Source organism: Lycorma delicatula, chromosome 1 (genome assembly GCF_047948215.1).
Source record: "Lycorma delicatula isolate Av1 chromosome 1, ASM4794821v1, whole genome shotgun sequence".
In the NCBI taxonomy this organism is placed as follows: Eukaryota; Metazoa; Arthropoda; class Insecta; order Hemiptera; family Fulgoridae; genus Lycorma; species Lycorma delicatula.
The window spans coordinates 83,529,558-83,542,356 of NC_134455.1; the positions used below are offsets into that span (position 1 = coordinate 83,529,558).

Here is a 12,799-nt window from a genome sequence, read left to right on the forward strand (position 1 = left end):
ATTAATTATTGTTAACATTTTATTTATGCAACACACCAGAAACCTACAACTTCTGTTAATCAGAAACTGATGAATATACGAATTATACTGATCTAATAATACGGGTAATAAAGGGACTTTTACTCTATCCAAATATTTCTTGTAAGATTGTTGAATTAATAATTGTATAAATATTTGATGTTAATAAAAACTAATATTTCAGCAATTGTGTAATTGTTGTTAAAGAAATGGAGGCTTGTATCTTGCTTTTAAATGAAAAGGTTTAGATGAAGAGCAGCAAAAAATGTGTATATGTAATTTAATAAGTGTACAAGGAAGTCATGTAATGTCCACATTAGATTTTTTCATTTTTATCAAGATTCAGGTTTCTCATATTTGCATTTTTTTCTGGTTTCTTTTTTTATAACAGCAGTATTTTTGTAGACCTAGTCAAATTTTAATTAAAAATAAAATTACAAATTGCAAAATAAAATAAAATAGGTTTTAAAAAATTGAGGTAACTTAAAAAAAATTATTCTAAAAACCAAAATAAAAGTTATTGAAAGATTAAACTTTACTGATTTTGATTTGGCACTTTTTTAAAACCTGGCTTCTACGCGGCAAAATTTAAAAAAGTGTATTATTTTAATTTCTAATGCAGGATTGTCTATTGAAGCTAAAGGAAACCAGATTTTTTTGAAGAATTAAAAAGAATTAATTTTATTAATTTCTCTGCTCTTTTAGTATACTTTTATTGATTTTTATTTAAAAAGAATTGCGTGATCATAAAATCTGCATGAAGTTAAGCATTCTTATATGTAAACTGGTTGGTTGTGTAAGTTGTTCAGTTTACAGATATTCTGAGATGATGTGGACACTTATTGAATCCATTTAAGATTTATTTTGAAAAATGTCAAAATTTAATTTTAATTTGAAAATGTCATCCCAGACAAAACATTCTCACTAAACACTCATTCTCACAACATGAAAGATTGATGATACCTTTCACACAAAACAGCCTGTTTAACAATAGTAATAGCCTGTTTTTCAATATTAATTTTTCTCTGACTATTTAGAACCAAATTAGTTACTAAAAATAGAAACATAAATGATAATGAGTGACTCACAGTTATAGAATCAGTTGAAAAAGAATGATGAGATAATGCAGGCCGATTACTTGAATTTATATCCTGTGGTAATTTTATATCTTTTAATCGCCACAGTTCTTTATTTCTTTCTCCCATAACAACCTCTAGTCTCTCTGCCTAAATTAAATTATAAATAAATTAATTAATTTAAAATAATTTATATGTATTTAAATATGTTTTTAATAAATTGTTTAATTAAATATGTTTATAAAATATTTTAAATATTAATTTTTTTTTTTTAATTTTAAAATATTGCCTCTTTAATAATTATTGATTGTTTCAATAATGCCTTCATGGTCAGAAATGCATGTTGTAACATCAGCAAACCAACCTCCTCAACAAAACATCTCTGTTTGTTAACAATGCATTTATTGTAAGTGCATCTTCTCAAAATTATTCTTGTTGATGTATTAATTTCTACCATCGAATTAAAGCAGATTCAGGGCCTAAAAACAATGTTAATGTTTGGTTTTTTCCAATTAAATCTGTACTGCTGTATCAAAAATATAATTTCAAAAAATATAATATCAACTCTAGGAAGGTGATGACATCTTTTAAATTTTTGTCATTTTTTTGACAAAAATTTAACTCCAGAAAACTCTCATATTTTATGACTTGTTTGAGATTTGTATTTAAGTAAACAATGGTCTTTCTCAGTTTGAATTAGCCCTACAAAAATAATTCATTAAAATAAAATTAATCAGCTTTAGCATATTTATTTCATATTTTTTTTAAAATTATGTTTAGCAAACACAATAATGTTGGAATAAATTACATCACATAATCTTTCAAAATGTAAGTACCCCCCTTAGGTCTGTTTACAACTGGGTGTGGATATAAATACATTTTTAAATTTATTCATATTATCATAATTTAACTATTTCCAGTTAAATGATTATGTTATTTAATTCTCTGATTTATTAAACTGATGTGCCCTTCAGAAACAGTAACAGCTTACTGTTATCAGTTGTAAATATTACTAACAATTTATATTTTTAATTTTATTAATGTAAACCACCTAGTACAGAATAATGAGATAAGGCATAGCTTTCCTTAATTTTACCACGAAAGTACTTTCATGAGATCATGCATCATCCTCAGTCATGATTGAAATATCTAATTAAACTGCATATTAAAAATTAAATATACTAAAATAATGAAAATTGTGTATTAATTTATTATTTGACTGCTACACATTGCTATGGGTGCTGAAACACTCATATAATAAATTCATACACAACTGTCATTATTTTAGTCTTTTTTAATTTTCAATATATAGTTTAATTAAATATTTCAATCATGACTGAGAATGTGGGATCTCGCAAAAGCATTTTCGTAGTAAAATTAAGGTAAGAAATTTCTTATCTCAATATTCTGTACTAGGTGGTTTAAATTAATAGAATTAAAAATATAATTTAATAGTCCACAGGAATAATTTGAATCTTAAAAAGATTAATTTCAGTAAAAGAATCACTAACAATTTATATACTGCAACATAAACCAAGTTTTGTTTTAGTATGTCCTTCCATTCATAATGATGGATAATAAAATACAGTTATTACTTGCTTGATGAGAAATATAATTATTATATAATTTTCAAACTAAAATTATTTTTAAAGCATATGTCTTAAACTTAGTTTGATAAGTGTGATGCTTTTAGCTAGTCTGGTTTGAGTTAATTTCATTCTGCATGGCAATATATTAAGACAAAGAAGAAGAAAAATTCTTCACAGTCAGTTTTTAAAATTGAGACTGACTAATGAACCAAAATTTATGACTGAGGAAAAAAATCAGTATTTACCTTATTTATCACAAAAGTGTCTTCCTTATTTACTAAAAATGTAATAGAACAGGTCAGGGTTGTAGAAGAAATTTCAAAAACATTGTTATCCCATATCAAAAGAATAACAAAAGCAGTATTTCAGTTACCCATGTCATTTCTGTGTGAGTTTTCCATATCTAAAAAACATTCAAAGAAAATAAAAAAAATGCTCTGGGTTGGATGACTTTGATTTCAGTGATATTTGCCTTGTAGTTAACAATATTTAAATAAAACTTTTAATTCAGTAATGTGTTTCACGGTCTTTTTTAGGGGTTAGAAATTTCTTCAAACAGTTCAGTACTAATTTACCTTATTTAAGTTTTACCTTATTTATGTACTTATTTAACTTAATTAAAATATTAATTTCAAAATAGATTCTGATAGAATCTATTTTAGTGGATGTATAGGATTATACAGAGTAAAACTCTTGTGAATAAATGTATAGTTCTGGTTAACTAAATTTGGTTATATTGATTCAGAATAGAGGAAGCATTGAATAAAATATAGTCAGTTGAAAGTGAATACAGAAACAAGTACAAGAAGTTAAAACTTTCATTAAAGGAAATCATTAAATCATTTGTAACAAACTCAGATAATAAGAGCAGTAGTAAAAGTATTTCTGTAGGAAATTATATCAGTAACAAATGTAAAGATGGTATTAATCAAGAAAATCTTAATGGTATGAAAATAATTAATCATATTATTTAAAAAGTTTTATTTTATTTTTATTTATTTATTTTTTTATATTAGGCTAGAAATAAAAATTATTAATAAAAGTTGGAATTTTAAACTACATTAATTAAATTTATTCGTAACGGAAGAGAAGTGAAATCTTATGGTCTATATCAGACCATAATGTATATCATGTCATGTCATGAGTATATCACTCATTAAAATAATTTTTTCAAATTATTAATATTTTTAAAATTTGCTGATGTTTTAGAAACTAATCACAATACAGTGCAATATCTTATTTTTGTTTAGAGATAGACAGAAAAGAGTGAATGATGTTTTAATTTTCCATCTACATGTTTGGAATACTGAAAAGATTATACTCATGTTGAGACAGGTGATAATGATTTATTTTTCAGTTTTGTCAATTGTTATAAGACCCTTGCTAATTCTCACCTTCCATGCATTATGTGAAATGTCATCAGCTATATTATAATTATAATTTAAAAGTATAAACTTTTCTAATCAAACCAAATTATATAATACAATTTTTTTATTAATTTCAGAATGTTTTCAGTCATCTTTGTAATAAAATTTTATAATAAAACATCACCTTTGGTGATGTTTTATTATAAAATTTTTTATACCTGTAACCATAAAAATTTATATTGTTACTTTAAAAAACACTGCTGACCATTATGAATAAAAAAATAATAAATTATAATTTTATTTCTATATCATCTCATAAAACATTTTGTTTCATGAAAGAGGATTGATAGTAACAATTTAACTGATGCATGAATTTATTTGATTAATAAATTGAATTTCCAAAGTAGCATCAGTTGTTATTATATTATTATTCATAAAGATCTACAAGTCCAATATGCAAGATAAGAATACCTCAATCACCACATATATAAGAATCATGGTTTAGTGGTAAACAATTATTTTATAATCTGATGGTTCCACACCATCTGAATTATATCTGGGAATCATATCCTGAAAATTGAAAGTATGCAGTGGTTCCCAAACTTTTCCAGGTTGCAGCACCCATTTTCAATTAAAATTTTTCTGTGACACCCTACCCTAAGTAAAAGTATGACTACTCATAAGTAAGAGTTAAAAATATAATAAAACTCGTGTATCTTCATTATTTTTTACTATATTAACATTAAATTAATAATTATAAATGTCTTGGTTAAATTAATTATGAAGCTTTTACAATATTTCAAAGCACCCATGTGAAGAGACTGCGGCTCCCCGGCGTGCTGGGGCCCAGTTTGGGAATCACTGAAGTATGGATAAAATGCCAGGACCTGAAGCTACGTTAAATAAATTGTTTCCAATCACCAAAGGTTTACAGTATTGATACAATCTTCTTATACACTGTTAGCATTTGTTTGTACACGAAAATCTTAGAAGTAAAGTTGTGTGGGTCAAAAACTTTTATTCATTGTCTCTTTAAACAGACTTTTTTTATCATTCAAGGAAATTTTCTTAATGATTTTTTATAGAAAAGGGAATTCCTTCATTCAGAGGATCTTGGGTTCAAATCCTAGTCAAGTTTAGAAGTTTCCATACTTTACAAAATCTTCTCCCATAAACTTAGAATATATGCAGACAATTAAGTAGTACAAAAACTCATGCCATTCAGACAGTTTTCTTGGACAGTGTTTCCAAATTTTGGAGAATTTTTGGGTATAATCACATACAAAATTTTTGCAATATTAATCTACTTACCATATTAAGTAGCTGAGAAGTGAGATCTTGCACCTTAGCTAATGCTTCTTGCTGTTGTAAACTAGGATTTCCATTTGGTGATGATAAACTAACAGTTGGTGTCATAGTACTATTAACTTCCTGAAGCTGTCTCATCTTATCAACTAGATTTTGTGCTAGAACTGCTTGTTGCTCACTGTGCTCCACAAATGAGTACTGTAAACAGAATAACAGCCTCAATTGTATTTATCAGACACTATTTAGCATAAACTCAATTTATTCTATCTTTCCCCTATTAATTAGAAGCAGTATATGATGCATGCTTTTTATAATAGAAAGAATTATATTATTTTATTTCTTTTCACTTTCTGCTGTCTTTCTCTTGTACAAATGTTAACCTAATATTTGTGACAAAAAAATTAGAGTTCCTTTCTTTGCAAACAATGTTGTTTAATACCCAGTTTTTTCCTATGATAAACAAAGTAAAAGTGGCATTTGTAGGGATGAATATTACCTTTACAATGAACACAAAAAAATGCACAACAGTTATCCAAGAATTAAAACTTTTGGTGTTATTCAATGGACTTAGGGGGTGTTTATGCAAACATGTGACTCAGCATAGAAGGCAAGAGGAAATCATATTCATATTTAACAGTCTCTAAGTTTACCTTGAGATTACGATGTTCTTGGGTGTTGTCTTGGAATTTTCAGGAGTGACATATATATAATTTCAGATTGCATACTACAGTGATAGTGAAAATATTTCACAATAAATTCTAACATAGATAAAACAATTTTTGTAGAAATGCAATTGATAGATGTACTGTGTCCAAAAAACAAAATACTAAAACAGTTTAACAGATGTGTTATTAGTACTGAAAAGATAGAACTATAAGATAGATAAAATTGTATACAGTAAGATTTCAATAATACATACATATAAATATAGTGGTTCTATGCCAATGTTATTCCTTCAAATAATTATAAAAATTTAGAAATAACCATGAAAATATTAACAAAAATTAATTAAAAATAACTTTGAAGATCTATTAATAAATCATAAATAAGAAAATTAATTTAAAGCTATGTTTGTCTGATCATATTTCATGCATTTCATAAACATAAACATAAATTTATAATTTTTAAACATAATGCATTTCATAAACATAATGCATTAATCTAATATCAAACAAAGTAATTTCCAGAAATGGCTCAATCATCCCAAAGAATAACAAATGCCATCTTTCTATGAAGATGCAAGGAATTACTCACTGTCACATATATACTGTTACATATCAGCATGCCAAACCCACTGAAATGCAAATGATGCTCAGCCCTATAAGTAACATGTTACTTTACACTACAAGGATTGGGTGTATTGTGAATACACCTAATCCTTGGGTCTATTCTAGTTATTTATGCTTTCCATTCAAAATATTTATTAATTCATTACCTTATTTTATTCTTTATAAAATGTGATATACTATCAAAAAAATATATATTCAATCACCTGCAAACTTTGTTCTTCATGTAGTAATTCTTCATGATGTTGTTCTAGACGTTGCAGCTGAGCTTTAATCTCCATTAGCTCTCCTTCTTCATCAGTATTCTTATCTGATCCAGTCTTCTGAGTAAGTTTTGGTTCCACTCGTTCAAGAGTTTCTGAAAGGAAATTAAAGAACATTAAAACATGAATCTTTAAAAACTTTATACAGTATATAAATGTTTAACAACATAAATTGTTTTTTTATTATTTATAAAAATTGATTTTTTCACTTACTGTTTTGCTTTTCTTTCACGTAATAAACTTTGTAAAAGTAATTTTTGCAGATATCTCAATTTCATAAAACATTGTATTGTGGAATTAAATTAAACACATAACTTGAAATATTAAAATTATAGAGAGCTAAGTTTACCTACCTTAGTCACTGATATAAATTTACCTATTCTGCTGCTATTACAATAAAAAAATTATTGTTTTTAGTTACATATATAAATATTTTAAATGACTGAATAGTTTAAATGTATTACTTCCCTAATCCAGTCATCATATACTTACTTGTTAATTATAATATTACTTGTTAATTAATTAAGTTTTCATAATTTTTTTTATTACAAATGAATTTTTTGAGAATAAGAAGTTTAAATTTGTTGCTATTGATTTTTAATAATTTCATGTTTTCTATATTAGAAATTGACTGTTTATTATTCCTAACGTGATATGTATAACTAGACTTCTGTTTATTTTATACATTTATATGTTACTGAAGGCAATTTTTTTCAAATGCTGTTTAATATTTCTAAGTAGAATTTTTTTACAGTTTTGCTTTTTACATCTTACTTTATAAATTCTTACTTTGTTATAAATTTTAGAATTAGATTTGTTATTAATTATATATGAGATGTAACCCTTGCCAAAAACTATATGACCTTATTTTTATTAGGGTAATTAGTTACGATGCAGGAGGGGGACCATCATTGAATGTTACCTTAACTCATTTTAATAGACTAGGGTTGCTTTACATACTCTGCTTACCATTTTATGGAAACTCTTCACAATAAAACATTAAGGTTTGGTTTTGTCACAAATGAAGTGAATTTTATTATCCCAAGAGAATTTTTTGTCTAATAAAACATCCAGAAATTTTGCTTTATTGACAACAGAAACACAATTTATTATTAATGGGAATCCTATCTAAGCATCTGGCAATGTTACATCTACCTGAGAAAGATGATGAAGTAGTTTATCCAAAATTAATGTTAGATAGTTACAATCCACCCAGTAAATAATTTTGAACTGCCTACGTAGTAAAATTTGCAAGTCTTTTTGAATAATTAATTATTTTTACTATAAATACACTTGTGTCATCTTCTAAGAGAATACAATGAATTTGTCAAGATTTTGAGACAGATCATTAGTAAACAATAAGAAGAGCAAGGTATTGAAAATGCTTCGCTGTAGCACTCCATATTCTACATCTTGAAGTTAGGACCTAAATTTTACATGTGAAATCTTATCAAATGATGAAATTTCAACTACCTGTTTACAGTTGGTAAGGTACTGTGAACCAATTGTAACCAATTGTAAACAGCTTCGTTGAAACCCCCAGCTACTAAATTTTTTCTCTAGTAAATTTTTGAAACTAAATTTAAACTTCAAATATGAACAATAACAAAATTGGTAATTTAATTTCTGGAATAATAGATAATTATTAATAATTATAAATTAATAATTAAATTGATAATTATTAATAATAGATAATGGAATAATAGATAATTTTGTGAATTACAGTTTTAATTTCCTGGGGATAACAGCAAATAAAAATAGTGATTCATCAACAAAACTACTGCATATAATTATTTGAAATGATCAATACTACTGTTGTAATTTAATATATCAGTATTATTTGTTGTATATTTAATTATCATAATAAAATCTTTTAGTACTACAAATAACTTTAGCATTATTTTGTTTGTAATTTTTAAATAATTTTGGAATTTATCAGTCAAATTACATTTAGATATTTAATGAAGATTCCTCAGCATAAAGCTAGCTTTCACAATTCCTTTAGCAGTTCATTCATAAATATTAGCCATGATACATCTTTCAACTTGCCAATCATGTCATTTTCTTCTATGGGAAATATTAGTAATCAGTAAATAAGTGATTTTTAAAAAAATGTCTTTATGATGATATTACGAGTATAATTTTAAGGAATATGAAAATCATTTTGTTTTTATGTTTTTTTCATGACAGTCAATGATAATATTTATTTAAAAATATGAAATTTTAGAATGACAAACCAATTTTTTTTATAATGCAATGTTTTTAAAAACTTCAAAACATTTTCAGTCTTTGTGACTATCTTCAGTGATTGGTGCTGAATATAAAAGGTTAACATTGAGCAGAACCAGGTAAATTTTTTCTAATCTTTCATCTTTAAAAGTGGTGAATTTTTAAAATTTTATCATTTTTAAAATGTGTCATAGATAACATAATTCAAAACTTTCAGTATTCTTTTAAAAATTGTAAGAGAATGTTCAAATATTCACATCTTACAAATTGATCAAGAACAAAGAAGTTAACAATTTTATCAGATAATTAAAAAAAAAAAAAATTAAATTAAATTTTCAATTCAAAATATAATTGTATAAAAACATTTTGATATTGTTTTGTGGATATTTATAACATAAACAATCTAAATGGCTAATTATTCTTTTATCCTTATGATTTTTAATATAATTTTTTTATAAATAAATCAGTGGAATAAAACAAACATTAATATTAGTATAAATTTTATATAACAAAAATAATAAAACATGAATCAATCCTTTCATACCAAGTTGTTTTTCTCTGTTTCGTACGGTATTATTCATCTCTTCTTCTATGTTTTCCATTTCATACTCCAGTTTTCTAAATAATTTTAAAAAATGAAAACATAGATTAGTAAAGAGAAGGATAGGCATACAAGCATTATGATTATGGCCTTTTTTTTCAATATTAAATTTTAAGACAATAATTTAAGTAAACTAATGATGGAAATAAATAATTCTATGAGAATAAAAATTACAAATATATTATCTGATAAAAAATTCCAGAAGTCAATGGATGTTTTATACGTCTAGTTGAATCAAGACCGACAGCAGGTCTATAGTTTGTTAGCAGTATACTTGTAGCTTGTAACTGCTGGATTTGGTAAAAAAGCTTATTTCCATATGTATGGAGGTATACTTTCAGAAGATCTTTTTATAAACTATTGTACTACTCCTTTACTATTGACAAAACTATTGTTAATTGCCTCTGTCATGATGTTTTAGGAAATCCCTTTATTATGTACTTGAATTATAAATTTGGTCTATCATAATTCATTTGTCATATAAATTTATCAAACTTCTGTCTTTTAAATGTTATGAGTTCTGGTGCAATGTGTTCATAACTATCATGAGCTATGTGTTAAATTTACGTTTGTTCAATATTTTTATATTCAGTTTCCACTGGTGATTTCCAAAAGTTAATTTTGCTTTGCATGATATTGCTTATGCTCATTGTTAAGTGTTTAGGTGTGTCCAGTCTATAAGATAGTACTTAGTCTGGTAATTATATTTAATTTGTATAACTTGAGTTATTATTTTTATCAGAATTATATCCATCTGTTAAATGCAGAGCACATAAACACAAGAAGTTCACTTATTTGGTGGGTATGTAGTGAATTCATAAGTCACAAACTGAAAACACTAAAAAATATCCAAAAGTTGTTCACAAATGGATGAAAACAGTATTCAAATGTTAAACAAACACCAGGTAAATCTAATGTAACATTTCATCACAAATTGAAGGAGCATTCTAACCACTTTTAGACAAATGCCATTAATAATAACAATCTCTGATGAAGAAGATACCGTATAACTCCAAAAAGATCTTCTGAAATAGTGTTTTTACATAATTAGAAAATGATTTTTCTTTGATGTTAAGCTATATTTCATCTTTTAAACAAACAATTGCTATAAATATTATAGTAACTTGTATTTCATGTAAGATAATTTTGTTCAGTAAGGTGTCAAGCATGCTGTAATTAATAATTAATAAAAACCAACTATAAACACCCCAATGTAACAAACTGTTCATAAAAAATAGCAAGCTTTAATAAATTATATTACTTGCTTGTTTAAAAAGAAAAATACATATAAGTTGTTCTTTACTGATTTAGAGCATCTTCTATTTACAACTAAGTATTTAAGTAATATATTATTTGTAGAAATGACTCTTTATGCATGAAATTAGACAAAATATGACTTTTAATTAAATTCGGAATGAATATAGTAATTAAAGTAAGTAATTTAAATAAATATATACCGGCAGATGTCTTCTTTCTTTTGAAGTTTGTCCAACAGATTAATATTCTCTTGTAGAATTATATAACTTGACTGAACACCATCTCCACCGCCCACCTCATTATCACTGTAATAAAAAGTAATACTTATGACAATACTCAATAAAAGCTATAATTATTTTTTAGTGAATTTCAATGCCAATAGATTGATTTCTATTCTAATGATAGACTAAATTATTTTTTTTTAAGACTGGAAGAAATAAAAAGTTTTTTTCAATTTTCAACACCAACTGAGTATCATAAATAACAATTAATTAATTAATTGTGCATTTTCGTTAATTAATGTTTAATGTACAGCACTGCCTCAGGAATAATTTTCTCAAGTCTGGATACAACCTACTTGCAAACCATCATGTCATAAAGTTATCTGCCGCGAGGAAGATAACCTCCCTTGTTCATTTTCATTCTCTTCTATTTCTAGTTAGTATTTTGAATTCTTAATATCTTCTATTTCTGTTTCGACCAATAATAAATTGTTTATCTTCTATTCACTTTCTACTGATCCTTCTAGGACTAATTAAATCAATCTTTCTTTCCCCATTCTATATCCCAGTCAATTAGCTTCCCTATTATGATTTATTCTGATATTAAGCTTCTACCCTTGTTTACTCTACTTATTACTTTTTCATTTTTCACTTAGCCTGTATATTTAATTTTCTACAGTCTCTTCTAAATTCCACATTTTAAATTCCTCCTTTTTTCTTTCTTTAAGTGTTTATATTTCACATCCATGAATAGGTAAACTCAAAACGCAACACTTCACGAGATGCTTCTTCATATCCAAATTCCTCTTGCTACATAATTTCTATTACTATCTAAGTACTACAATTCCTGAACTACTGCTATTCTAATTTTTATTCCATTTTTACTTTTTTTGATCCTCTGTTTTCAAATACGAGGATCATTCAAATATAAACCAGAATTTGTTTACAAAGCTTTATTAATATTAGATAAAATTACCTTATTTTTCTACAAGTTTCCTTTAGCAGAGATACATTTTCTTACTAGATAGTAGTCTTCTTTCACTAGCTAGGTAGCTTCCTAGTACCCTCATAAAAAAAAAAGATGGTTACCCAAATAACCAACTGTGCAAATATAGCTCGACTGTGGCATGGTCTTTAAATCTTTCCCCTCCTAAAGCTTTTTTCAACCAAACATATGAAAACCATATGGGTGAACTGTACAGTGGGTGTTCAAGAGAAATTTTAGCAAGTTCATCATGAGTCTAAGCTACTGCTGTATGCAGCTGTGCATTGTTGTGGAGGAGGACGTTGTGAATTGGTTGCCGGTGTTGTTTGTTATGATAAGGACCTCCAGCAACTACCAGTGGCGTGCCGCATTTATCATCCTTCGTTTGTGCAGGATATCAATCAGCAGCATACCTTTTGAGTCCCAAAACGCAATTTCCAAAACTTTTCCAGTTCATAAGTATTTCTTGGCCTTGATCAGTCTACCCAAGTTTTGTTATCACAATATGGTCCAAAAATGCTCTTTCCTTCTCTCAAAGCAATTCAGAAGCTACTGACAGATGTCTTTCTGGTCATTTCTTTGTGCCTCATTGAGAAGAC

The 12,799-nt window shown here is 26.4% G+C and overlaps 1 protein-coding gene across 1 annotated transcript in view; it reads right to left on the reverse strand.

The window, feature by feature from the left end:
* LOC142319664 (uncharacterized) overlaps window positions 1–12,799 on the reverse strand; it is a 139,050-nt gene that overhangs the window by 8,005 nt on the left and 118,246 nt on the right. The window contains exons 10-14 of the mRNA XM_075357217.1: window positions 11,195–11,299; window positions 9,681–9,754; window positions 6,851–7,002; window positions 5,362–5,556; window positions 1,107–1,244 (exon numbers count right to left, since the gene is read on the reverse strand). Of these exons, the coding sequence (XP_075213332.1) occupies window positions 1,107–1,244; window positions 5,362–5,556; window positions 6,851–7,002; window positions 9,681–9,754; window positions 11,195–11,299 (664 nt within the window). The remainder of the gene's footprint in view (window positions 1–1,106; window positions 1,245–5,361; window positions 5,557–6,850; window positions 7,003–9,680; window positions 9,755–11,194; window positions 11,300–12,799) is intronic.